Raw genomic sequence first — 26,333 nt, forward strand, 5'->3', positions numbered from 1 at the left:
TACCACAGCTAACCTGAGCTGATGAACAGAACATTTTAAAATCTTGTAGTCAGACTAGAGTCACGTTTAGTGTGTACAATAAAATATTCTTCTCATCTTCTTACAGAGGTGCTGGCTGTCCTGCTAGCAGATGTTTTAGTCTTTCTCCAAGAAAAAGATCAGAAATACATCTTTGCAACACTGGTGAGGACTTTGGAGTTCATTATGTAGCTCTCTTTCATTTTTTTCTGCTATTACTTTGAAAAGTAACTTTTTTTTTTTTTAAGTTACTATGAATGTAATTTCATCTCTGCCACTAGGTGGGGAGGGTTGATTGTTGCGGTTATGGCTGCTGCATCAATGTTAGAGGGTTTCTGAGGAAGGTATGTGATGCAGAATATTTAGAGGGGTTTGAGATGCTTAAACCTTTTTTTATGAGTAAAGAGCTTTTAAAATATGCTAAGTTTAACACTTTCCAATCTTTTCCCCCATTAGCCATGTTCCCCCCAGCTCTTAATTTTACATGGCTGTGCGGGGGGAACGTAGGTGATCTCTGGTAAGCTGTTGTGGGGAGATCTGGTAGGGCTCGTCCTTCAGGAAGGGGCAGGGTCGGCTCCTGCACTGTAGCGGTGCCCCGCAATGCACAAGTGACTGTGTAATGCATAATTACGTAACACCGCATGGTGCCAATAGGGGTCAATATGTTTATTATGCAGCACAGGGTAGGGCCGAAGGGGATCAAAGTGTTCAACACATTGACTTGAAGAAACTGACGTCATATCTGACAATGGTGCCTCTAGTTGCAATCATCATGCTCCTTGTCAGACTATGCTCTGAAGTTTCATTGCAGCAGAATAAGGGGAGGGAACACCATTTAAATTCTTATAAAAAGAGATAGTGGGTTGTACAGGAGCGAATGTAGTCACAGGCTAACGATACAACCAGAAGTCGCTGCTTTGAAGTAGACGTTACTCAACGTTTTACAGTAAAAATTTTCTAAATGATGTCCCTATTAAAAGTAAGAAACATTGTTACTACAGTGACTTTGCAATATGCCTGGGTGATTTAGGGCCCGTTCAGATCACAAATGCGGATGGCCATGCGTGCGGAACGCAACGTGTACGAACGCACGCCATCCGCGTTTGTGTTCATTGCGTGGCTGATCCCATCACTGAAAAGTGAATGGGACAGCCGCGCGTTTTTACAAAATCTGCGTGCAGCATGCGTTCCCGGACCGCATGCAGTGTGAATATCAGACAGTGCACTCTATGCACTGTCTGATGTCGTGCGTGTTTGCCTCCTGCACGCGTTTCCAAAACGCGACTGGAAACGCATGCAGTCTGAACGGGCCCTACGCTTTCATATCACTTGTGCTGTTGTTGTACAGTACTTGCACAGGGTTGCTGTGTGCTGAATTAATGGGCTGAAAAGGATATTCTTCTCTGCTTAACTACTCCTATAGTGAAGGGCAGGATGTGAAAAATACAATTATGTTCTGTTTATTGAAACTAAATGTATTTATTTTTAAGGAACAAAAATCAACGGTGGTTTCACTGAAGAAGCTGATAGTAAGAAAGGTGGCCCATGATGAGAAAGGACTGTTCCTGATAAGCACAGTAGGGAAGGACCCTGAGCTGGTGGAAGTTCTTACTAATACAAAGGAGGAACGGGATAGCTGGATTGACACCATCCAGAATACCATGACCACCATGTATGTAGTATTCCTCCTCCGACTGTCTCATCCATAGTTTTATATGCAGCTTTTCTCCTCCCCGCTCACTTCCACCTGATTCATTCTTTTAGGGACAAGGATGAGGATGAGGGAGTTCCATCTGAGTCAGAGGAGGAAAAGAAGAACTGGGATACCAAAGCCACTGAACTAAGAGGTACACAACCATCTGTTTTCCATCTGGCCTCACTGTTCCAAGCCAAACTTGGAGAAATCCAGTTTGCATAGGTTGGTAGGGATTAGAGATACCTTTAATGACTATCTGTACATGGTTTATTGCAAGCTTTCAAAACGTTAAGTTTCTTCTTCAGGCATACAGAACTGGGTCAGAACCGTACAATAGATTTTTATATGGTTCTGATCCAGTTCTGTATAATGCCTGAAGAAGAAACTTAACGTTTTGAAAGCTTGCAATACCCTATGTACAGTTATTAAAGGTATCACCGGAATCAACGTTTGTTGGTTTGATGTCTGTATTTCTGCTCCTCGAGTAACACCGGACCACACGTCACTAGGGATTAGATCAATGAGATGCAAATATATCCGGGTTAATGCAAATGTGTGTATGTTTTTATGCAAACATATGCAGCTTTAAAATGGACCAATCACGTCCCACCCTGGTTTAACCACTTGAGGACTGCAGTGTTAACCCCCCCTAGTGACCAGGCTATTTTTACTTAATTGGGCCACTGCAGCTTTAAGGCAAAGCTGCAGGCCCGTACAACTAAGCTCACAAGTGATTCCCCCCTCCTTTTCTCCCCACCAACAGAGCTCTCTGTTGGTGGGGACTGATGCTGATCGCAGCGCTGTACAAAGCAGTTAGACGGCGAATCCGCCGTCTAATAGTCTCCCGAGCAGCGATCGCCGCACGGAGATTGAAGGCGGGGCGGAGCTCCGCCCCCCGAGCAGGAGATACGCGCGCAGCGTGCGTGCGATCTCCTGCTAGCCCCGTAGAGGACAGTTCACGCCAATGGGCGTGAAGTGGTCCTGGGGCTGCCGCACTGCTCACGCCATTTGGCGTGGAGCAGTCGGCAAGTGGTTTAAATTAATTGGTCCATTTTCAAGCTGCATATGTTTGCATAAAAATGTGCCTAAACTCAGAACTCTTTGCATCTCATTGATCATCCGTAGTAGGGATCATATGAACACGGATTGCTTGCAATAACAGATTCTTCTGATGTCAGTACAAAGTAACTATCTATGGAGGTGATGCTAGTCAGTGCTATGGTGAATTGAGCCTACACCCTATAGATAGCCTAAAAAACATTCTGTCTGCTAGCTGAGAAATGACATGACTCATCTAAGCATCACTGCGTGACACAAGCACCGTGTATAGAGATTAGACAGCAGAGTCATTAGTCTAAGAAGTCCAGTTACAGCTTTCTACGTATTACCATAGTTGATTCTGGCTAGGCTGGGAGAATTATGCTTAAAACCTCTCTAAACACATGCGATGCATTATCATTGATCTGTCACTATCATCACAGCTGCTTTATGTTCCCCCAATGCTTCCATATTAGTGCATGCAGCATATCTTGCATATCACTCAGCCAATGTATGGTATCTGCAATCCACTTATGAGGCCTCTCCTTGCCCAGCTCCTGTCCTCTCCTTGTACTAAGCAGACATTTCCGCATACTGTGTACGTGACCTACAAATCTAGCTGGGTGAGGAATGAGCAGCCATTGTGTGAATTTTCAACAAAGACATTTTTTCAGTTGGTTAAATTGAGGCTAATTTAATAAACATAATTATAAATACAGTACTGTGGGAATCATGTTTGTCATTCTCATGTGTATTCTGTGGGAGACATAGATACATTTGTTAACTATGTATTAGATGAGAAGGAGCTTACAGGATAGTTTTTACTGTTTACACCATGACCACAAGGTGGCAGCAAAAATATTCATCTAAATTGTGTGCACAATATTTGCATCAGTCTAGTAGTGCCTGTCTAGTTAAGGGGGAGGGGAGTTCCTCTATAATCTTACCTAGGTGCGGACTCTGCTCTGTTAGGCCCTGTTCACATTGACCTTAAAAACTGTTTAGCGATTCTAACAGAGGTGAATGGATCCTATATTATTTGATGGGATCAGTTCACATTGCTCCTTTAGAATTGATCATTTTGCCCCGTTCTGCTGAATGGACCGCAAGTTTGGATCTGCAGTATTTTTTTTTTTCGGATAGACATGTCCGTCGCAGTGAGAGGGTCAGACGGTCACTGATGCAGTTTTTTACACGGATCAGTTTTTCATCCGTGCATGTGTGAACCAGGCCTTAGACATTATATTTGTCTACCAAGATATCACTTATTTACTCATCCATCCACCTGCTGAGTTCAAGTATATGCAACTTTGTATAATAAACTCCCCATCCCTTCATACCAACTATTCTGTCATGAGGCAGTGCAGTGCTCAGTATCATTAGTGTTTCATTCCAAGACAGACAGGTCTGTATCCTTATGGGTCTTATGTTTTTTCTGTGCTTGCTTGGATTACCTCCATACGCTGCGGAAACCAGCTACAGTCAACAAACATACTGGTAGGTCAATTGGCTTCTTCCTAAATTGGCCCTGGCATATATATGTGGCTGTCTGTTTGACTTTGCAAGGGCCATTTAGTTGTTAGCTTTTCAAGGGTGATTAATGTACAATGCTGTGTATTATTATAGAAGTGTAACTTAAAAAGTTAGGTAACATTTTGTATTGTTTTGAGATGCAAGTTCAAGGGCTGCTTTTACCTGAGGCATGCATGCAATTTGCAGGAGTCTGAACAATTTGTGACTGCATGGCAGCTTGATTAAATTATTCCTTAAAGAGACTGTAAGATCAAAAAGTTCCCCTGGGCGGTACTCATCTCGGGAGGGGAAAGCCTCAGGGTCCCAACGAGGCTTCCCACGCCGTCCTCTGTCTCACGGGGGTCTCGCTGTAGCCCTCCGAACAGCCGCCCAACAGCCTGTTCAATATTTACCTTTGCAGGCTCCAGCGGGGGAGGGGGGGGGGCGCTGTTGCGGCTTTCAGCTCCGAAGTAGACAGAAATAGCCGATCTCAGTCGGGTCCGCTCTACTGCACAGGCGCCGGAGACTTGCGATTGGGTATTTCCGCGTACTTCGGAGCCGACAGCCGCCAAAGCGCCTGCGCAGGAGCTGGGAAGGTAAATATTTACTTCCCCGCTGTTCGGAGGGCTGCAGCGAGACCCTCGAGGGACAGTGGACGGCGTGGGAAGCCTCATTTGGGACCCTGAGGCTTCCCCCTCCCGAGGTGAGTACCCCCCAGGGGACTTTTTGACGTTACAGGTTTTCTTTAAAGAGGTACCGCAATGACATATAGTAGGGTGTAATACCTTATTCAGGATACACAAGTTTATGTAATTATCCTGATGTGTGCATCAGAAACTCTTACTATATGCATATGCTATGTAACCCAACCCACCTAGTGATGATTAGCCTAGACCAGGCATGGGCAAACTTGGCCCTCCAGCTGTTAAGGAACTACAAATCCCACAATGCATTGCAGAAGTCTGACAGCCACAGTCATGACTCATAAAGGCAAATGCATTGTGGGACTTGTAGTTCCGTAACAGCTGGAGGGCCGAGTTTGCCCATGCCTGGCCTAGACTATTTAGTTATGCAGCCTTTTGCCCCACAGGACTCTGGGAGATCAGATGTTGTTTCTGCTGACTTTAGAACTTGCAACAAACAAATGCAGGAATGCACCTGCCAGCAGCAAAGATGTTGCCACCGGTGATACATTTAAGACTGTAAATCGGAGGAGGAAAGATTTTACAATGGGAAAACACTGACTAAATGATTTATAGATAAATATTGTAAAATCGAAGCAAATGTAATCATTAGGCTATATTCACTGACATGAAACTTACATCTCTTGGGAACAAGATCAGCAATGGCAGCTGCCATACTTCAATCCTGGTGGATAGGGATGTTCAATGAGATGCAAAGCTGAGGTGATACTGTGTGTGTGTGTATGTTTTTTTTTCTTGAAAACATACCAATCACATGCTATTGTGATACAATTGGCCTGTTTTCAAGCTGCATACATTTGCGTAACATTTTGCAATCAACTTTGAATTATTTGCATGTCATTGACCATCCATGCTATTAGGCCTGGAACCCACTGCAAAACGCTATCGCTAATCACAAGAGCTAGCATTTTGTGTGAGCAGTTTGTCAGCGGTTTCATGGGCGTTTTAGGAAGGGATTTTACAAAGTGTAGCAATTTGCTAGCGGTTGAATAGCGATTATCATTTTAAAGTCTAATTGGTCCTTTCAATTAATTTTGTTACAGTGTGTGGTAACGTTAAAACGCTGGCAAAATCGCTCCATGCAGGTTTTAATGAGCGATTAAGCCAGCGTTTATATACTTTACATTGAAGCGCTAACGCTCCCAAAATGCTGCATGTCCTGCGTTTGCGATTTGAGGAATCGCAAACGCTCCAGTGGAAGTTGCCCCATCCATTTACATTAGCTGAGCGTTTTGGCAAAACGCTAGCTTTTTGAATCGCTCCAGAAATGCTCACAAAACCGCTCTTGTGGGTTCCAGCCCTTAGAGTTTCTTAAAGTGTGTGATTGATTGAAATCTGCGATTAAGTGCTGGAAAATATGAAAGTTGTTGTTGAATGGTAGCAATAATAATAAAGATACATAAAACACATAAAAAGGTACCCCATGGGAGTAATCTGACCTTTTATTGATTTTCTATAATTCTTATTGGATGTTGGACAGGTTCTCTTTGTGCATGCAGCATAGGGAGGTTATTTAGGTGGCTTTCTAGTTATTCTTATGTGGTTTGGTCATATTTCTATTTTTCCGAATCCAGGGCAGCTGCATAGTAAAGATGAACAAATAATAGCATTACTTGAAGAGAAAGAAAAGCTTTTTGAGGCTTTAACACTCTGCAGTTATCAAGAGGAAAACTTGCCATCTTCGTCAGTGGCGGGAAGAACTCTCTTCAGAGCAAACACAGAGGAGGCTCCTCGAGGAGAGCCGCTAATAAAAAGTGCAATCAAAGAGGGTAAGAATCTGTTTTTCTTCTTTCCTTTTATGCAGACAGTTTTAGTACAAAGTAGTTTAGAGGGGAACCACTAGTGTTAAAGTGGTGTGCCTAGTCCCTACCCCTGTGTCCCAAGGGCTATACCGATCAGAAGAAACAAAGATGGGTCAGCACCACTCAGATAGTTGTTCAGCTCTTTTAAGGCATCAACATGGATGGAATAAAAGAGCTGAACAATTCTACTTGAGTGTTGCCAACCCATCGTTTCTACAGATGTAAAGCAGTCTGAGGAGTATGGCCCCCAAGCCTAAAGCAATAGTTTGTCCTTGTGTTGTATTTAATTGTCCATGGTAATGAACCAACAATTGTTTTAGGGCCACAGAGGGTCACCATTGTCAAGGCAGAATCACCATAGATGATTTAAAGCAAGGATTACCTCTATGGTGTAACCAGTTAGGCAGATCTGGGATCAAGTATGGCATTTTTAATAACCACAAAAATAAGGTAGAGATGTGATAGCACAATAAAGAGCCATTAATAATTGACTGTATTCAGTCAATCCACTAGTAATAGGCCAGTGTGTCACCCTCTATACTATAGAATGTAATTTTCTCACAAATTCATACATTACTAAAATGCTGTGACTTCTATTTAAGTACCATATTTTTTGGACCATAAGATGCTCCGGACCATAATACGCACCTAGGTTTAGAGGCCAAAAACCAGGAAAAAAATGTTTTACTGAACCTGGTGCATCCGTAGTACAAGGGCATCTTGTGGATCTTCTCCCTCCCTTAATTATGCCCCCCTTTTGCACTTTGTGTGTCTCCTTTCTGTCCTCTTCTGCCCTGCTTGTGTCCTTCTCTGTCCCCATGTCCTCATATGTGCCCCGTGTCGTTATCTCTGCCCCCTGTCCTTGCATGTGCCTGATTTTTCCTTATATGTGCCTGATGTTTCCTCATCCCTGCCCCCTGTGTCATTATCTCTTCCCCTGGTGTCCTTTATATTTGCCCCCAGTGTCCTTATCCTTGTAGCTGCCCCCTGTGTCCTTGTAGCTGCCCCCTGTCCTTGTAGCTGCCCCCTGTCCTTGTAGCTGCCCCCGTGTCCTTATAGCTGGCCCCTGTACATGTAGCAGCCCCCCTGTATATATAGCTACCCCTCTGTACTTATAGATGCCCCCCTGTACATATAGCTGCCCCCCTGTACATATAGCTGCCCCCCTGTACTTATAGCTGCCCCCCTGTACTTATAGCTGCCCCCCCTGTACTTATAGCTGCCCCCCTGTACTTATAGCTGCCCCCCTGTACTTATAGCTGCCCCCCTGTACTTATAGCTGCCCCCCTGTACTTATAGCTGCCCCCCTGTACTTATAGCTGCCCCCCTGTACTTATAGCTACCCCCTGTACTTATAGTCCCCCCCCTGTACATATAGCTGCCCCCAGTGTCCTTATAGCTGCCCCCCCACCTGTATTTATTGCTGCCCCCCTATACATATAGCTGCCTCCCCCCTGTACTTATAGCTGCCCCCAGTGTCCTTATAGCTGCCCCCCCAGTACTTATAGCTGCTCCCTTGTATTTATTGCTGCCCCCCTGTACTTATTGCTGCCCCCTGTACATATAGCTGCCCCCTGTACATATAGCTGCCCCCCTGTACATATAGCTGTCCTCCCTGCACTAATCCAACACGAAGAGTCCACAGCACCACGTCAGTAATATATAGCTCTTTTATTGTTTAAAAAGACAAAGAGATAGCCATAACAGCGACAGACATTGTTTCGGACAAAGTCCTTCTTCAAGCTGTATCAGGCTCTCTCCGAAATACAACACAATTACCACTCTTATATATACAAGTCTTCAGTACACAACAACCAATCAGACGCAGAGAGGACATGGAGGACCTGATGGGGAACTGCGAGACAGCCTAGAAAGTTACACCCACTGCCACAAGACAATCACATTCTGTCCTAAGTATTTGAAATTGTTCTTACCTCCTCCCTCTAACTGACATACTATAGAGGACCTGATGGGGAACTACAGCTCCTTCAAAGTATTTCCCTCTTCACTTCCGCATTAGTGACATATGTGGAAGTGAAGGGAAATACTTTGCCTGCGAGCGTGAACCCCTCAGCGGCTTTACAAGGAGGATTACTGCTACTCATAGCGGCGTTATGGGGTAAGCCTCACGCTACTAAGAGGCAGGCGGGACAGAGAGGATTAAGGGCAGTGCTCGGGGACGCCGACATGACAACACCAGGGGCAGCAATAAGTACATCGGGGATCAGCAATTAGGACACTGGGGGCAGCAAACCGGGGGGCAGCAATTAGTACACCGGGGGCAGCTATTTGTACACGGGGCAGAAATAAGTACACCAGGGGCAAATATAAAGGACACGGGGGACAGCTTTAAGGACACATGCTTTACACTCTCACATAAGGAGCCGGGGAAAAAGAAAATAATCGCCTGGGGACGTTGCCGACAATCAGATCGGAATGTTCCACTTCTTTAGGGGAGGCAAGTCTGTTTTGGCACATTTGGACCATAAAACGCACCCATATTTTCCCCCTCTCTTTAAGAGAAGAAAAGTGTGTCTTATGGTCCGAAAAATACGGTACCTTTTAACAACTCGCAAAGTGGTACCCCTGTTTGGATGACAGGAAATTGCTGATGTAAATGAGCTGATAGGTGGCTCTTTGGTCTTATACAGCTGTAGGATAATGAGTTGCTTTGTTATATAAGGCATTATTTATGTATTTTATCAGATTAATGATTCAACCTCTGGCAACAGTTTATGAGACGGTGAATAATAGTTGAAAACTTTGGCACTTTTTTTTACAAGTTTACTACCTGATTCATAATGCTTGTTTAATATTGGAATTATTACATAAATTAATGATTTAGGTATGTGTTGTGTTTGTTGGTTTGCCCACGTTCTTAGTGAATTTTTTTGTATTGCAGTGGAGACACTAGAAGTTCTGGTCAACCAGTATTTGTGGAGCAGCTTAGTGGCACAAGACTCCAGTGAACTAGAAAATGGGGTTGGTCCTGTTTCCCTCCCTCGACGAGCTGAGACTTTTGGAGGGTTTGACAGTCATCAACTTAATGCATCTAAAAGTAAGTACTGTTCCACATGTAGTGTTCTCTTGTGTACTGTAAGGAAAAAATCATGCTTCTTTCTTTTCTTTGTACTTTCTAAGTGATCTGCTGTCACACTTTTGCATGCATGGCTTATGTTTAGTTTTGCACCTTATGTCAAACCTGTATCAAGCCTGATAAAGTGCTACCTAACGTTTATGTAGCGTCACCACTTCTTCTTGTGAAGTCTCAGTTAACCCCGCCTACCGCCGATAGGCATCAGGAAGGTGGCAGCCCAAGGACTGCCTAAAGCCGAAAGGGGTCAATAGCGGTGAGCGGATATTAGCGGGGATCGTGTGCGCATCCCTGCTTGAGTGACTGAGTCTGCCAGCGGCAATCGCCGCTAGGAGACTGTTAGACGACGAAATCCCCGTCTATTTACATTGTACGGCGATGTGATCTACTGCAGCGCTGTACTAAGGGACAGCTGTGTCACTCGACTGTCCCCTGGAGAGGCTCTGATCGTGATCTCCTCTCATAGGCTGATGCCTTTGAGAGAGCATCGCCGTGGTTGGCTGTCGGGGATAGGGAGGCAGGGGGAATTAAGAATAAATATAAACTTGAGAATTTCAATAAAAAAAAATAAAAAAATCACAGCAGCGATCAGAGCCGACCAACAGAAATCTCTGTTGGTGGGCAGAAAGGGGGGGTTCACTTGTGTGCTTAGTTGTATGGTTTTGCAGCAAGCAGTTAAAGCTGCAGAGCACTAAATTGTAAAAATATAGCCTGGTAACTAGGTGGGTATAAGCCTATGGTCCTGAACTGGTTAAAGTGGAGTGATTAGGGGCATCAACACATGGATTATTATTTATTGGATTTACATAGCGCCAACACATTACGCGGCACTGGACAATAATCAAGGTTGCAGGCAACACAATACCGGTAATAAGCAATAAGAAAGACAGTGCCAAACCATGCACTAGGGTAATAGCCCCAGTAATTCAAGGTTACGTTAATATGTGTTCTGGATACATAAACAAGTATGAAACACAAAGGATGGAGATAATTGCTAAAGGCTTATAATCTAAAGGGAGGGAGTGGTGACTGAATGGGAGGGGGGCTGCATCAAGAGGCTCTCACGTAGTCACATGTCTTCTGTCCACCCGCATGAGTGCAGTCCAACCTCTGCACCAGTGCACATACTGGAGTATGATCCAGTGGCACAGAAGAGACCTGACTGTGGACTCGGTGGTTACGCTTCCATAGGTGGTAGAGCAGAAGTAGAAATACCTGTCAAGGTAGAGGTTTAGGCTGAATATAGACTGCTAAGCAACATCTGACATAAGCACTGGAAGTCAGTATTGTAAACCCACAAGCCAGGTTTAAAAAGAGGTCATACAAAAACAGTTTATCTGCAGTACTCATAACGTAGAGCACTGTAAACTATATGTTGCACACTAGCAATGTGCATTTAAAAACACAAGCCCATGCTAGAGCTATAAGGGGGGAGGTTAGGGCTAGGTGTCATTAAAGGGATCATCAGTGGTGAAGGTGCACCAAAAATACCCTCAGAAACGCCCAATACCTGAGTCTTCGTAATCCCACCAAATTATACCAATATAGTTCATATGTACTCGCCTCACATGGCACTGTCAGATTTGCTACAAGTTTGCTTTGTAATAAAAACTATAACCAAATTATTATCCCGATCACCTGTTAATGAACTTGCCTATGTTCATTTATCTTGTTTTACACTTACAGGTGGAGAGAAGGATGAAGGGGAAGATGCTCAGGATCTCCGGAGAACGGAATCAGACAGTGTTCTCAAAAAGGTACTATCATTGCTCTCACAGATGACTTTATACATTTGACCTTATGTATGTTAGTGTCATGCAGTGCAGTGTTTCTCTCAGCTGTCTTCCGTCTTCCAACTGCGTGTGTTCATAGTGAAAGCATGTTCCAAGCCATGAGTTAAAATGGCACCTATTTTATTGACAGACATTTAAAAAAAACGAAACCGCCACCTCACAGAACACTGCAATTTAGTATGAATTGCACGTAATTAGTGTGGTCCTAAAATGAAAATCTCACAATGCAATGCAAATACAAGATTTATATACTCGGAATCTTTGTATAGGTCCTGTAAAGGGGGTTCTTTTGTAAAGAATAAAGGAAATACTGAGCATCTCCCAAGAGGAGGTGATCTGGTCTGAAACCTGTCAGATTTTTACTAACTACTGTAAGTGACAGTGACATAGGAATAAAGTTATTTAACCTCTTGCCGACCGCGTCACGCCGATGGGCGTTGCCGCGGCGACAGCCCTAGGAACGCCGATTGGCGTAAAGTCCTGGGGCTCTGTTTTGCAGGAGATCACGCGCATCTCCTGCTTGGGGGGCGGAGCTCCGCCCCGCCTTCAGTCTATTGCCGCTCGGGAGACTGTTAGACGGAGTGATCGCTGTCTATTTACATGGTGCAGCACTGCGATCAGCAGCAGCGCTGCACTGGGGACAGTCGTGTGACACGGCTGTCCCCCTGGGGGGACAAGAGAGCGATCGGCTCTCATAGGCAGAAGCCTATGACAGCCGATCGCCATAATTGGCTGGCTGTGGGGAGGGAGGGAGGGTAGATAATTAAAGAGAGTTTTCTTTTAATAAAAACAGCAACAATAATATTTATTAAAAAAAAATAAACATGGGGGGAGCGATCAGACCCCACCAACAGAGAGCTCTGTTGGTGGGGAGAAAAAGGGGGGGGGGGGGAAATCACTTGTGTGCTGTGTTGTGCGGACCTGCAGCTTAGCCAATTTTACTAAAAAAAGGGGGGTTTAGCACTGAGGTCCTCAAGAGGTTATAGTGTACATGTGTTCTAAATTTTACAGTATTTTGTGATACGCGTCCTTTAATATTCTAGACTCCTTTCAGACTGTGTTGTCCCGTGTGGGTATTCCTTTGCATAAAAATACCATCTGTATAGAGCTGACTGTTCTCCGAGATGGTAGTTTTATGCAAAGGAGTACCAACACAGGACAACACAGTCCGAGATGGTAATTTTTGTTATAGGATGTTTTAAAGATACCTAAACTGATGAGGATATGGATTTTTCCTTTTAAAATAATACCAGTTACCTGACTCTCCTGCTGATCCTGTGACTCTAATACTTATAGTCGCAGCACCTCAACAAGCATGCAGATCAGGTGCTCTGACTGAAGTCAGACTGGATTAGCTGCATGCTTGTTTCAGGTGTGTGATTTTTCCACTACTGCAGCCAAAAAGATCAGCAGGGATGCCAGGCAACTGGTATTGTTTAAACGGAAACACCCATATCTCTCTCAGTTAAGGTTCCCTTTAAAACTCAGTTAAAAGGTAGGAAGACAAGAGGGATCTGGCCATTAAAGCAGACCGAGGATCTTTCAGGACTGAACACTTTCTGAGCTTGGCTAAAGCCCTATACCTGCAGATTTGGGCCACAAATAAGGGTATTAGGAATTTGATTTTCCTCATTTATGTCATGCTTATCTTATTTAAGGTAGGGAAAGAACTATCATAAAAATATTTCTAGAAAGAGATTTGGGTATATTTGTGGATTCCCTTCATGTACCGCGGCTGGATAGTGTAATGGTTAAGGGCACCATCTCTGACACCAGGAGACTGGAGTTTGAACCCTGGCTGAAGTCAGTATCTATTCAGTAAGAGTCCTAGGGCAAGACTCCCTAAGGCCTGGGACCCACTAGTGGTGCTTTTGTAAGTACTAGTAATTTATAGAGCTCTTGCTAATGCAATGCTATGGGGTATTTTTTTTAAAAGCACATACCTCAAGTGGGATCACACACATTAGGAAGAGCTTTTCAAATCACAAGCGCGTAGAAAAGTTTTGCTGGTGGGTACCAAGCCTAACACTGCATGGTGGTCTATTGAGCATGCTTGTAGTGGATGCAGCTCTCAAGTACTTTGAGTCCGACAGAAGAAAAGCGATATTCAAATATTAGCATTACTAGAGACGAGATCTGTAGGTTTATAACATTGATTTCTTGATGACATTGCCTTGCACAACCTTCAAAATAAGTGTGTATATTTTTGCATCCTGTAGGGAGTACATCCCAGTGTTGCAACCAAGAGGAATGGAATGGTAAGACATTTTCTCCTACATAAGTAACTGCTACAGATGGTCAGTGAGGTGTCAATAATAATGGCTTGCTTGAAGATTTTAGGCAAATTATATGTGGCTTGGAATTGGGATAATCAAATGAACTTCAAGACATTTGAATGCAAGCTGGAATTGTTCGACTCTAATTGACCATCTCTAGTAACTGCATGTCATGATGTCATGTTGAAGAAATCTGTCAGACGAGCTCTTGGTAACATTACACTTAAAGTACCTTTTCTTTTACTGCAGCAAGTCCTTCTCTCTGTCAGCAACCTACATAAATGCCTGAAGTCTTTGCAGGTGAGTTCTGTGGCTCTATTTATTATAAATAAACCACTTTGCCATCAGTATTCTAACAAATGTTGTGTTATCACAGGCCGTGGTGGTGCAGCAAGACACCTTTATTGAAGATCAGAAGTTCCTGCTGGGCAAAGGATCCCTTACTCGACATTCAAGGCCAAACTCCTTAAATGAGCAGGAGAAGCAGCGTAGTCTGGAAAAACTACGTCAAAATATCTCAAACTTGGAAAAACAGCAAGCACAGCACAAGGAAGAGAAGCACAGGAATGAAAGCCAGTGGGAGACACGGGAGAAGAAGTTTTCAGAATGGAAAGAATGGTCATCCAAGATGGATGAGACTGTGAAGAAGAGTATGCAGGACGTAGAGCAGAAGAAGCATCGGCTGGAGATTCTAAAAGCACTTGGTCAGTGTGACATGGAGGGCCTAGAGGAAGAAATGCGGCAAGAGAAGGTACAAGAGCAAAGGAACAAGGACCCTAAGCAGGTAAAAGTTATGCTAATATTTTATTACCCCAAAATATATTCCTTTTGAAGACCATTCCTGAATATTCTCTGCTTATAGCTTGGTGTCATTGGTTTCCTCCATATTGGGATGAACATGACCCTTCATTAATTGTAGATGTCGGGTGCTTTCCTATGTTTACGCTGTGTACAATGAAAGATCCTTATAAATGGACAACAGCAGCGGGTGCTGCCACGAGCTTCTTGTTTCTCCTTTCATGTGGTCCTCCTAGCTTAGCGGTCCCCAACCCTTTTCAGTCTGATGACCACTTTGCGGTATGAAAACTTTCCCGGGTCCTGTTGGTGGTCGTGGATGTTGGGGAATTTCACCGGGAGGGGGTCCAGGTTGGGTTTGACAGTGTGCAATGCGGTTGTCCCCGTGGGGGTCTATGTTGGTGTGTCGGGGAAAAGAGGAGGGAGGTAAGGGAGATGTGCAGGCACAGGGAACTAGGCTTCACATAAACACATTTTAGTATCAAGTTTTTATTTGACCAAAGAGTCATTTACATAATAGACAACATAACAGTAATTGTTTGCCCCGGAGGGGGGGGGGGGGAGAGAGAAAGTATCAAAATAGCAGCTTACAAATAGAAACAGTAGTACATACAATTGTAATCATTAAAAAAAACTATGTTCATTCTAATGCAGACACATTGAACTGGGCCAGGATGAACACCCCGAAACCGTTACACATGATGGACTGTAGGGGTCTGTAACATGTAGTGCATTATGTTCCTTATACAAGAATCTTTGCAGCAAGTTGTGTGCCGCTTCCTTCATTTGGTACTAAACAATACAAGTTGCCTGACAGTCTTGTTGATCTTCTGATATCAGTCGTTTCTCAGTCACAACCCTGAAACAAGCATGTGGCTAAATCAGTCACACTTGAGTCAGAGCACCTGATCTGCATGCTTATTCAGGGACTTTGGAATTAGAAGTATTAGAAGCAGAGGATCAGGAGGGCAGCCAGGCAACTTGCATTGTTTAAAAGGAAATAAATATGGTAGCCTCCATATCACTCTTACATCAGGTTTCATTTTAAAATCTTAGTTTGTGAGTACTCGATTTTCCCTCTGAGCAGAATTCCTTCAGCAAACTCCAGTGAACCTGCATAGGTAAAACTTTGTTTTATGTGTGTCATACATGTAATGCATATTTTGTATGAATTATGGAAGGAAGCTAGGAAGGGGGCATTGTGCTTTTTCACACTGAAAACCCAATACAGTGGTGAATGCTGGAGGGATGTAGTGATGAAGCAGATACATTCTAAAAATTGTATATTACACATGTAGACAAAACTGAGTATACTGTGCTGGTTATTCTACAGTAACGTACTTTAATGTGCATCATTTGAAACAGGTGACTCTTCATCATGACAAGTTGACAAGGGTGCCCTCCCTCCCTGTCGGCATGGACTCCACCAAGTGGTGTGACTCTAACTCAACAAAACAAGAACAGTTGCAGGCAGAGCCATCTACTTCACCTAAAAAGGACAGTTTTCTACTACGGACTGACAGTAAACAAAAAGGAAAAGGCCACTTCAATTTGCTTGGGAGCCAGTCTAATAAATCAGCGGAGGGCCACTCCTCCAACCGCCTCTTTAACTTGTCAAAACCAAAGGAAAAAAAGGACAAGAAGAAGAAGGGGAAAGGAGCCAGCCCGCTATCCACAGGTGAGCTGTATGGAGAATGTTACCCGCATAGTATTAGTGCAAAGAAAGGTGGAGGTGTTACCAATGGCAACAACTGTTTATTTTCCCTTCTTGAAAAGAAAAGCTGTGAACAGATTGCTGTGGCTAATATCTTCCCTTTTTTGTCTTCCGTATTGTTTCCTTGCTTTACTTAGTTGGAAAATGAAATGACACAGCTTTGTCTAAGCACAATTAATGACTTCTGATTGTGTATTAGAATGCATCGTTTTTCTCAAGTACCACTGAAGGATTGATCCCACTAGTATTTTATTCCTCTATACAGAAAACTGCAGACGCTAGTTACACAAACTCCTCTGTGCTATATATGCTTCTCTAAAAATATCAAACCTTATTGGAATTGGTTACAGAGCAGTGTGCATAACATGTAGCTGTAGGTAGCAGTACAGGAACTATAGCAGGCAATTACATCAGTGTCTCCACCCTGCCCTCTTTACTTGTCAGGGCAAATAATAAGCAACACCACATTGGTCTAATGCAGTGTTTCTCAACACGTGGTTCGCGGACCCCAGGGGGTACACGAAACCCCAGCCGGGGGTACGCAGCCAGGAGGGGGACTCAGTGCAAAACGGGGGAGCATGCCCACACATAGCGGCGGGGAGGGGGTTCACTCCCCCCTCCCTCACCTGGGCTCCCCCGTCAGCGCTTTCCCCCTCCGACACATTAACAGCGGCGGCATGGTAAAAGGAACGTGGACTTACTTCCGCGTTCCACGCCGGAGATTCTTCTCTGTTAACGATGACGCTGCTTCCTGTTTTATCAGGAAGTTGCGTCAGGCTCAAAGAAGATCGGACCTCCGGCGTGGAATGCAGAAGTTTGCGTTCCTTTCACCATGCCGCTGTTAATGTGTCGGAGGGGGGAAAGCGCTGATACTGGACCCCCCCCTCCCCGCCGCTATGTGTGGGCATCACTCCCCTCTCATGCGCTGCGTCCCCCTCCTGGCTATACTTGGGGCACCCATGCCTGGCTATACTGGGGGGCACCAACACCTAGCTGTACTTGGGGGCACCTATACATATCTATACTGGAGGCACCAATGCCTGGCTATACTAGGGGCACCCATACCTAGCTGAACTGGGGGCACCTATACCTAGCTATACTTGGGCCACCTATACCTTGCTATACTGAAGGCACCTATACCTGGGGCCACCTATACCTAGCTATACTGGGGCCACCTATACCTTGCTATACTGAGGGCACCTATACTGGGGGGGGCCACCTATACCTGGCTATACTGGGGCCACCTATACCTGGCTATACTGGGGCCACCTATACCTGGCTATACTGGGGCACCTATACCTAGCTATACTGGGGGCACCTATACCTAGCTATACTGGGGGCACCTATTCCTAGCTATACTGGGGCCACCTATACCTAGCTATACTGAGGGCACCTATCCTGGGGGGCACCCATACCTAGCTGTACTGGGGCCACCTATACCTAGCTATACTGAGGGCACCTATCCTGGGGGGCACTTATACCTAGCTATACTGGGGCCACCTATACCTAGCTATACTGAGGGCACCTATACTGGGGGGCACCCATACCTAGCTGTACTGGGGGCACCTATACCTAGCTATACTGGAGGCACACATGCCTGGCTATACTGGGAGCACCCATACCTAGCTGTACTGGGGGCACCTATACCTAGCTATACTGGAGGCACACATGCCTGGCTATACTGGGAGCACCCATACCTAGCTGTACTGGGGGCACCTATACCTAGCAATACTGGGGGCACCCATGGCTGGCTATACTGGGGGGCACCCATACCTGGCTATACTGGGGGGCACCCATACCTAGATGTACTGGGGGCACCCATGCCTGGCTATTCTGGGGGCACCCATGCCTGGCTATACTGGGGGCACCCATGCCTAGCTATACTGAGGACACCTATACCTAGATATACTGTGGGCACCCATGCCTGGCTATACTGGGGGCACCTATAACTAGCTATATTGGGGCCACCTATACCTAGCTATACTGAGGGCACCTATACTGGAGCAGGCACCTATACCTCGCTATCTATCTATACTGGGGGCACCAATACCTGGGGTGTATACACACACACGCGCGGGAATTGCGATAGGGGGTACTTGGCTCGAAAAAGTTGAGAAACACTGGTCTAATGGACCCTGCAGGGTCAGAGTTATAACCTAGCTTGTGTAAGTTATTTATCTAGCATGTGTATGCTTTAGACTGTGGTGAGGACATATTAGACTATGGCTTTAAACCCGCAAAGCATTACCACATTCAATTCCGAAAGCCTTTTACTCTAGTAAGTGGCCAAACAGGAACAGCTCATGCAGACTATTTGCAGGAGGAGAATCACAGCTTGCAGCAGATACCTACTCCACAGCCGGTGGGAATTCTACATTACCGGGCAGGTCTTATTGCATTGAAACAACACGTTTCAGCACATTACCACATTTTTGTGGAAATCTTAGTGAATGTGGGGAGGGGTCTAAAATACCATATGCCGTATTTTACTAAACAGTCCTTAGTGAATTGAAGCCTATGAATGTTATGTGAAAAAACATATCCAGGCACATCGCCTCTAGTTAGGACATTAACCACTTGCCGACCGCGCACTCATAACGCGCGTCGGCAAAGTGGTAACTGCAGGACCAGCGACGCACATCTGCGTCGCCGGCTGCAGGCTAATTAATCAGGAAACAGCCGCTGCTTCCTGTCAATTCGCGGCGGGGGGCTCCGTGAATAGCCTGTGGGCTGCCGATCGCAGCTCGCAGCCTAAATGTAAACACAAGCGGAAATAATCCGCTTTGTTTACATTTTTACAACGCTGCTAACAGTAGCAGCATTATACCAGATCAGCGATCCCCGGCCAATCAGCGGCCGGGGATCGCTGTCACATGACAGGCAGGAGCCTGTTAGAGGCTGCACAGGACAGATCCGTTCCTGTGCAGCCGCCGATCTCCAGGGAGGGAGAGGGGGAATCCTGTGGTGGAGGGGGCTTTGAGGTGCCCCCCCCCCCGCCACCCACACGCATGCAGGAGCGATCAGACCCCCCCAGCACATCATCCCCCCAGTTGGGAAAAAAGGGGGGCGATCTGGTCGCTCTGCCTGTTATTTGATCTGTGCTGGGGGCTGTAGAGCCCACCCAGCACAGACCTTAGAATTCAGCGCTGGTCCTTAGGGGGGGGGGGGTAAAGGCTGAGTCCTAAAGTGGTTAAATAAGTTATTAAGGAAAGGGTGGTGCTGAAGGGGGTGTGGCCAGAAAACAGCAAAAATCTATTAACCCTTCGCACTCTCGCATGCAAATGTTCAAACAAATGCATTCACAGATTCACTCATCCAGGCACCACTGTCCTACCTCTGGCCCTGTAACATGCATAGTGCAGACATGCAAACATTCATTGCATCAAACCTATCTAGGGATTAGGAGCACACCTTCAGCACCTCCCTTTCCTTAATAACTTATTTAATGACCTAACTAGAGGCAACGTGCCTGGATATATGTATGTTTTTCTTGTTACTGACCCCTGTGGCTAGGGTTTTAATTCAGTGCACTCCCTCCTTCCCCTGTATGTGTTTGTCAGCATGCACACAGCTTATGCTGGTGTATGTGCATGGTGCGCATGGATACATTACGTTAGCTCCCTTGTGCGATTGGTAAGATGCGCTATCTGTCCCTGGAGAGGACGTTAGGATGTGTGCTCCTAATCCCTAGATAGGTTTGATGCAATGAATGTTTGCATGTCTGCACTATGCATGTTACAGGGCCAGAGTTAGGACACCTATGTTTACCTGGGTACTTCTGCGCAGTATAGGTGACTAAGCATAAGAATGCATTCTTCTGTGAACTAAGACCCCGGCTTTTAACTTAGCTGTAGGGATAATAGTGGTGCCTGGATGAGTGAATCTGTGAATGCATTTGTTTGAACATTTGCATGCGAGAGTGCGAAGGGTTAATGGATTATGACTGTTGTGGGGATCAAATAGTGAGCTCCTCTGAGGAATAGTTAGTGACGAGACTATGTACCCTGTATTTTAGAGCTATAAAGCCTGCATAATAGTAACTTGACACACCTCACTTTTAACTGCATCAACAGTGAACCCCGTTTATTTTTTATTTTTAAGATTCCAACCCTGTAGAAGGAACAACAGAGGAGGAGGAGATCTTCTGTTAATGGACTTTTGGCGTTCATGCTCATTCTACACTGGGAACCCGCAATAAAGACTATATGTGTTACATGAGGAAGTATATTTGCTGAGTGCGCTCCCCGCAGTCAGACTACCTGCCATAACCCACTGACTCTTCAATTGCTGGAATCATGGCACTATTACCAAGAAAACATGCTTTCCTACAGCAGCTCAACACAAGCAACAAATGCATCTGGGGTCTTCAAGATGGTGGCACACTCCTTCCTATTACAGCATTTCATGGACCGCTTCCACTTCTGGGATCACACCACATCAGCACAGTCAGGGCTCAGGAGAAAGTGACTGGTGTCGCTCTTCAGCATCAGAAAGAGATACGTTGTGTCATGGCACAAGTGTTAATGTTGACTGCTTCTTGCTGCATTGCTTCAGGCTTCTGAATCTGCTGGGGGAAAAGGAAATAATGGATTAGATATGATTTTTGCCCCTAATGTAATATTTATTAAGTTGTAAACTTGGCAGCATTTGAGCAGATGTTAATTTTTTTGCATCTAATTCATACTCCTTTACACATCCACACAGTGGCAGTTTTCTTATTGGCCAGTAGAGGGCAGAGTAGACGTTCTAGCGGAAGACTGGATCTCCTTTAGATTCTTTTTCTTGTATTTTTCTTTTTAAGGTGGCCTAGTTTTAACATGGTCCAAGCTTCCGTTCTCTTACCGATTTTTGTTTAGCCTTATGTTAGTAATTGTCAGAACTGTAGCCACTCTAATATGGACAATTCAGTTTACCACAGAGATGCATATTTTGCATCGTGGCAATTTCAATAAAGCTCCAGGAAAACCTTTTTTTCTTAAGGTTTCTTTAGAAGGGAGAAGAACAGGAGCCTCTGTCAAGTTGTTGTAGCGATTTGTCACCAATGAAAAAATTACTTTTGAGGAAACCCTTGATAGCTGAATAGAAAGTATCGGCAAGTCTCCACAGTAAGAATAAAGACGGCAGTAAAATCTTGAGTGTTATCCTTTCACCAGTTTGGAATGGAGAGCCAGTAAGCCAAAACACAAGTCTGTATAAACTGACTACCACAAACCTTTCCCTGTACGCGGGTGAATATTTCAGTAGCTTGTTGGAAAGTAATTCTCGTGGTTGTTGTGACAGAGGGCATTATTCTGGATCCTGTATGGTATTTTGTTGAAGGATAAAGCCACCAAGTATTGTTTAGTCTCTCTTCTCAGCTTTGCAGCAGATTTTAATGGAAAATTGTGTGTTCATCGTAAATGCAAAGCAGCTTGTGTTTCAGGCTTGTTGGCTCTATAGACTTGAGGGTACAATCAGTTAAGACTTTGTCCTTGAAGAAGAGCCTTGTAGAATAAAACCTGAAGCTTTACTAAGTAACACCGTTGAATCTTTAGCTGGAGATCTAAACATCTGTAGCTGCTTTACAAGCCTCTGCCCATATGTTGTTTAGAGAGCAGCAACTTGTAACAGGCAGCTTTCCTTTGGCTTGTTGTACTTCTTACTCCAGCTCTACTGGCCAATCTTACTGCCTGTACTCTTTACCGCTGCCTAGGGATCCCATGTGCTGTGCGGTTCACACCAGTGGCAGATGGGCAGCCTTCCCTCACGTATATTGAATGTGGTCATGCTTCACCTTGCACCACTGTGGCCATCAGCAGCGCCAAGTGCTACGCATCCCCAACACTGCGACTAGTCCCAGTATTTCAGGGGCTTTGGAACTGTGTTGATTACATTTCAAATAATATTAAAAATAGACTTCCAGTTTTGTTAAAAGTACTGTAGCAGATCTACTGCAAAAAACAAACAAAAAAAAGGGCAGATTTTGACAAGCAAGTTGAAACATTGTCTTGTGACCGTGTACAGTGCTATGACATAAGTCGTGATGATATCCCAGACATTTTTGTATCGCTCTTATCAATCGCTGATATCTGTGTAAGTGCCTGAACTGTTATACACCAATACACCACTGTGGAGGTCATCTGTACAGTTGTAATACTAGGAGAGTGTGCTCCAACCTGTGTCTGTTATGTGGAAATCTGAGTATCCTCACATTTCTCCAAATAGTAGGGATTGGGGGGCCAGTGGTATCGTACACATCATTAATCACTTCATCCCAGTGTGAAACCACTATGCACTTTATAAACGTCAGTTTGTAAGCAGTAATGACAATCACCAGAGTCGCTGCAAGTCATGAAATGGTTAATCTATGTATAAAGCTATGAGGTGAGGGCACTAGTTTCACCATAGTAAGCCTGACTATAACAGGCAGCACCCAAATTATTAAACTTTGTGTAAATCTGTAAGAAAAATATAGTCTCTCTTGCCATTAGCAACTAAAATATCCCATAATGCCCTGGGAAAACACACAAAAGCACTCAGGACTGGGGACATTGCCTGCAACTAACAACTATGTCCAAACGTGTGTATGCGGTTCATTCTGTCAATGTGGCCTACACTATAAATCCTATATACATAGTAAGAAATGTTCCTACTGCCCATAAAGGCAATTTTCTCACTTTGATTTCCCTATACAGTATAGGGAATTGGGTAAAATGATTCTCACTAGGTAAGGAAATGTGCTCTTAGTTCACTGCAGTAGTTGCTATTCCTTTATCTACATTGCAGTATGAATTGTGCCAGTGTAGCAGCCTATCTGTGACTGAAGCCATAATACTAGTGTTACTGTACACGCTACAAGCACTGTGCACTGCACTATCTGCACTCACATCTTTGTATTAGTCAGAGGGAACAGCTGTATTCTGTAATGTAATGAGAGCGTTATACAAGTTTAGGTTTTTAAATTGTGAAGAAAGTGGGGTAAGCTTAATATCCCACCACTGAGTGTTACGCTGTGTTCCCCCTACAATGGAAAACTGACTTTTTATGTCCCTATCAGAAAAGTGACAGTGAACATATCCTATTTTATAAATGGGATCCTTTCACACTTGTCAGTATCTGTTGCGGTGAGTGGAACACACTTCTTTGCTGTCCAGGATTTTTCTGAGACAGCGCATGCGTCTCCCATATAGCCTTTGGTTGAGACGCGTCTGCCACACGCACCAACCGGATTATTAGAGAGATGGTGTTATGCAGAAGTGTGACATCTTCCCTCCACTGTCCCTGGTACTTGCTTGTTTTAGATAAGGAATTTTCTTATCATTTAAAACAAAGGGCCTAAATACATTGCATAACATTAGCCAGTAACACCCCATACACACGCTCAACAGCAGTCTTTTATGCAGCACAATTGTCAATAGACTTTTGTTGTGAAACAAGTTGAAATACCTAAAAAAAAAAAAAAGTCTCTGTTCAAAAAGCTGAGAAGACTGATAAGAAGTCAATCCAACTGTTGGACTGACTTCTTAGCGGTCTTATCAGCTTTTTGAACAATAGCAAAAGACCTTTTTTTAGGTATTTCAACTTGTTCCACAACAAAAGTCGTTTGATAATTGTGCTGCATAAAAGACTGCTGTTGAGCGTAAAAGACTGCTGTTGAGCAAGTGTATGGGGCTTAAGGTCTTCCCTTCACTCTCACCCAGTCTTCAGAGATATATCAAGTAAGGGCTGGTTCACACTTACAAATGTACCCGTTAAGGACATTTTTAAGGTCAGCTTAAACGCAGGACGCAGATCCTAATTTGAACATAGGATCCGCTTCCACTTGTTAACAAGCACAACACAGAACTGTTCACTACGGCACATAGGCCTCAATTCACTAAGCTTTATCAAACACTTTACCGAACGTTTGATAATTTACCTCATGGGTAAAATCTAGCTTTGAATTCACTAAGGTGTTATATATTTATCGAATGTTTTATCAATAAGACGTTCAATAAATCTGGAACACCTTAGTGAATTCAAAATGAGATTTTACCCATGAAGTAAATGATCAAACGTTCGGTAAAGTGTTTGATAAAGCTTAGTGAATTGAGGCCATAGAGTCCCAACTTGGCACATTTGACCAGATGGGAAAATGTGTCCAATAAAATTCTATGAGAACGGATACTGTTTAGAAAGGACAGAGCGGCGGCGCGACAGGTGAGCGGCGATGTGGACGTGATCGACGCAGGGGCGAACTCTGAACCAATGAGTTGTTGCATGCGGATGCAAAATGGACAGCTTTGAAGAAAGCGGAGGGTTGTATTTATATAGACTGGGAAGACTGAGAGGTTTCCAGTGAGAGGAACAGTAAAGCACAGTCACCATACAATATTACTAAGCACAGTGTACATAATGAGAACAAATGGCTGCGCATACAGACAGGGTTTTCAAACCTCTAGACTACACTGGTAAAATAGTTTATTAACTTCCTTCGTGCTAATCCCGAGTCAGGCTCGGGCTGGAAATCTGCAGCTCAGAGCAGTAACCCCGAGCTGTATCCATGGGAGGTGTGTAATGTGCAGGGCTGCCGCAGATCTATCTAGCAATAGGATTTTTAGGGTCTAAACGCATGTGAAAAAAAAGACACAGCTTTCAGACACTAAAATCTGGGCCAAGGAGGTTAAGTAAACATGATCACATTTTTAAATAAATGAAATACAAAAAAAAAGAAAAATAACTAGATTCCGTTTGGCTAAGAACTTTCTGTAGTTGCTGGTCAGTACGAGATCCCGCACCTGTCTGATAGCTGGATGGTAGAAGACAGTGTGCACTATGTGGTGAAAGCAGTATTTCCAGGTTATTGCGTTCTTGCCATGGAACAAATCATTACTGGAGGTCAGTGCAGCTAGCTAGGAGAGAGCAGACTGGCTCTGCTGCATTAAGCACCTTTCTTATAGCTTTAAATCCATTGTGTGACGTTTGCTGCTGGAGAACTTACCCATTGCTTTCTATGGAATGAAAGAGCACTTACCTATGTGTTGGGCTGATCTCTCAGTAAATGTATTGATGCCCTGTGTGACAAGCCGCAGGCAGTGCCAGGCAGGTTTCCCTACACTGCCTAGGTAAACGCAGTGATGTAGAAATGAACTATTTGTATCTATAGTCCCTTGTTTTAATGTTAGTGTATTATGACTCCTTTATACTGTTGTCGAGGTCTTTGGCAGAGATTGGAGCAGTTTCTGTCTTGCTTCAGGCCCCGTCACATTCCTTCTTCTCGGATTGTGGACTTCATGCCTGCTGGCCAGGCTGGATAGAAAAGCCACAGTTCTCTGTATAAACAGGCTGCTGATTCCCTTGTGTGGTCTGCAGTCTCTCTCATACCTTTCTAGGGCACAATGAGATGGTCCCTTCATTCTGGGGTAGAGAGTGCTTCAGACAAGGGCTTGCCTGCTGGCTCTTTAGAGATAAGTTACCGCTTTTAATGTTCTGCACAGTAGAAGGTGAATGACTCTAGCAGAGCTAGCACAATGTGCCTAGGGGTGGAGGGGACTACTGTGCTTGATTAATGTTTAAGGCCTCTTGCACACTGCAAGTGATTCCGATTCCGCTTTTTAATCAGTTTTTACATCCGATTCAGATTCCGATTTGCAGTGTGCAGGGAGCAAACTGCAAATCGGAATCTGAATCGGATGTAAAAACTGATTAAAAAGAGGAATCGGAATCACTTGCAGTGTGCAAGAGGCCTAACATTGCATTTCACCATAATGCTAAAAACACAAAAACCTCCTGTGGGATGTAGTGTGAATGGTTGGTTCTTACAGCATGTCTAGGCTCCAGTTACATGATGCCAGCCTTTATTCACTGTGTGTGGGGTGTATATAAATAGCCAACATCCAGGTTCACAAGTTTTAGCCAGAAACCCTAAAGTTT

The 26,333-nt window shown here is 44.4% G+C and overlaps 1 protein-coding gene across 8 annotated transcripts in view; it reads left to right on the forward strand.

The window, feature by feature from the left end:
• The window catches only part of AKAP13 (A-kinase anchoring protein 13), a 384,453-nt gene extending 358,392 nt beyond the window's left edge, over positions 1-26,061 (forward strand). For 6 of the 8 annotated variants that reach the window (XR_011030254.1, XR_011030251.1, XR_011030255.1 and 3 more), the window contains 13 exons: positions 107-183; positions 1,509-1,690; positions 1,783-1,865; positions 4,229-4,249; positions 6,543-6,737; positions 9,673-9,828; positions 11,551-11,621; positions 13,877-13,915; positions 14,183-14,233; positions 14,310-14,717; positions 16,094-16,406; positions 20,544-24,286; positions 24,522-26,061. Coding sequence is in view for 1 of the 8 variants with exons in the window: in XM_068275158.1 (XP_068131259.1) it covers positions 107-183; positions 1,509-1,690; positions 1,783-1,865; positions 4,229-4,249; positions 6,543-6,737; positions 9,673-9,828; positions 11,551-11,621; positions 13,877-13,915; positions 14,183-14,233; positions 14,310-14,717; positions 16,094-16,406; positions 20,544-20,593 (1,646 nt within the window). In the remaining 7 variants the exon portion in view is untranslated. Of the gene's footprint in view, positions 1-106; positions 184-1,508; positions 1,691-1,782; positions 1,866-4,228; positions 4,250-6,542; positions 6,738-9,672; positions 9,829-11,550; positions 11,622-13,876; positions 13,916-14,182; positions 14,234-14,309; positions 14,718-16,093; positions 16,407-20,543; positions 24,326-24,521 lie in introns of those variants that run through there. The other 2 variants (XR_011030253.1, XM_068275158.1) reach the window with 2 other exon arrangements.
• Positions 26,062-26,333: the final 272 nt, after the last annotated feature.

Source organism: Hyperolius riggenbachi, chromosome 3 (assembly GCF_040937935.1).
Source record: "Hyperolius riggenbachi isolate aHypRig1 chromosome 3, aHypRig1.pri, whole genome shotgun sequence".
In the NCBI taxonomy this organism is placed as follows: domain Eukaryota; kingdom Metazoa; phylum Chordata; class Amphibia; order Anura; family Hyperoliidae; genus Hyperolius; species Hyperolius riggenbachi.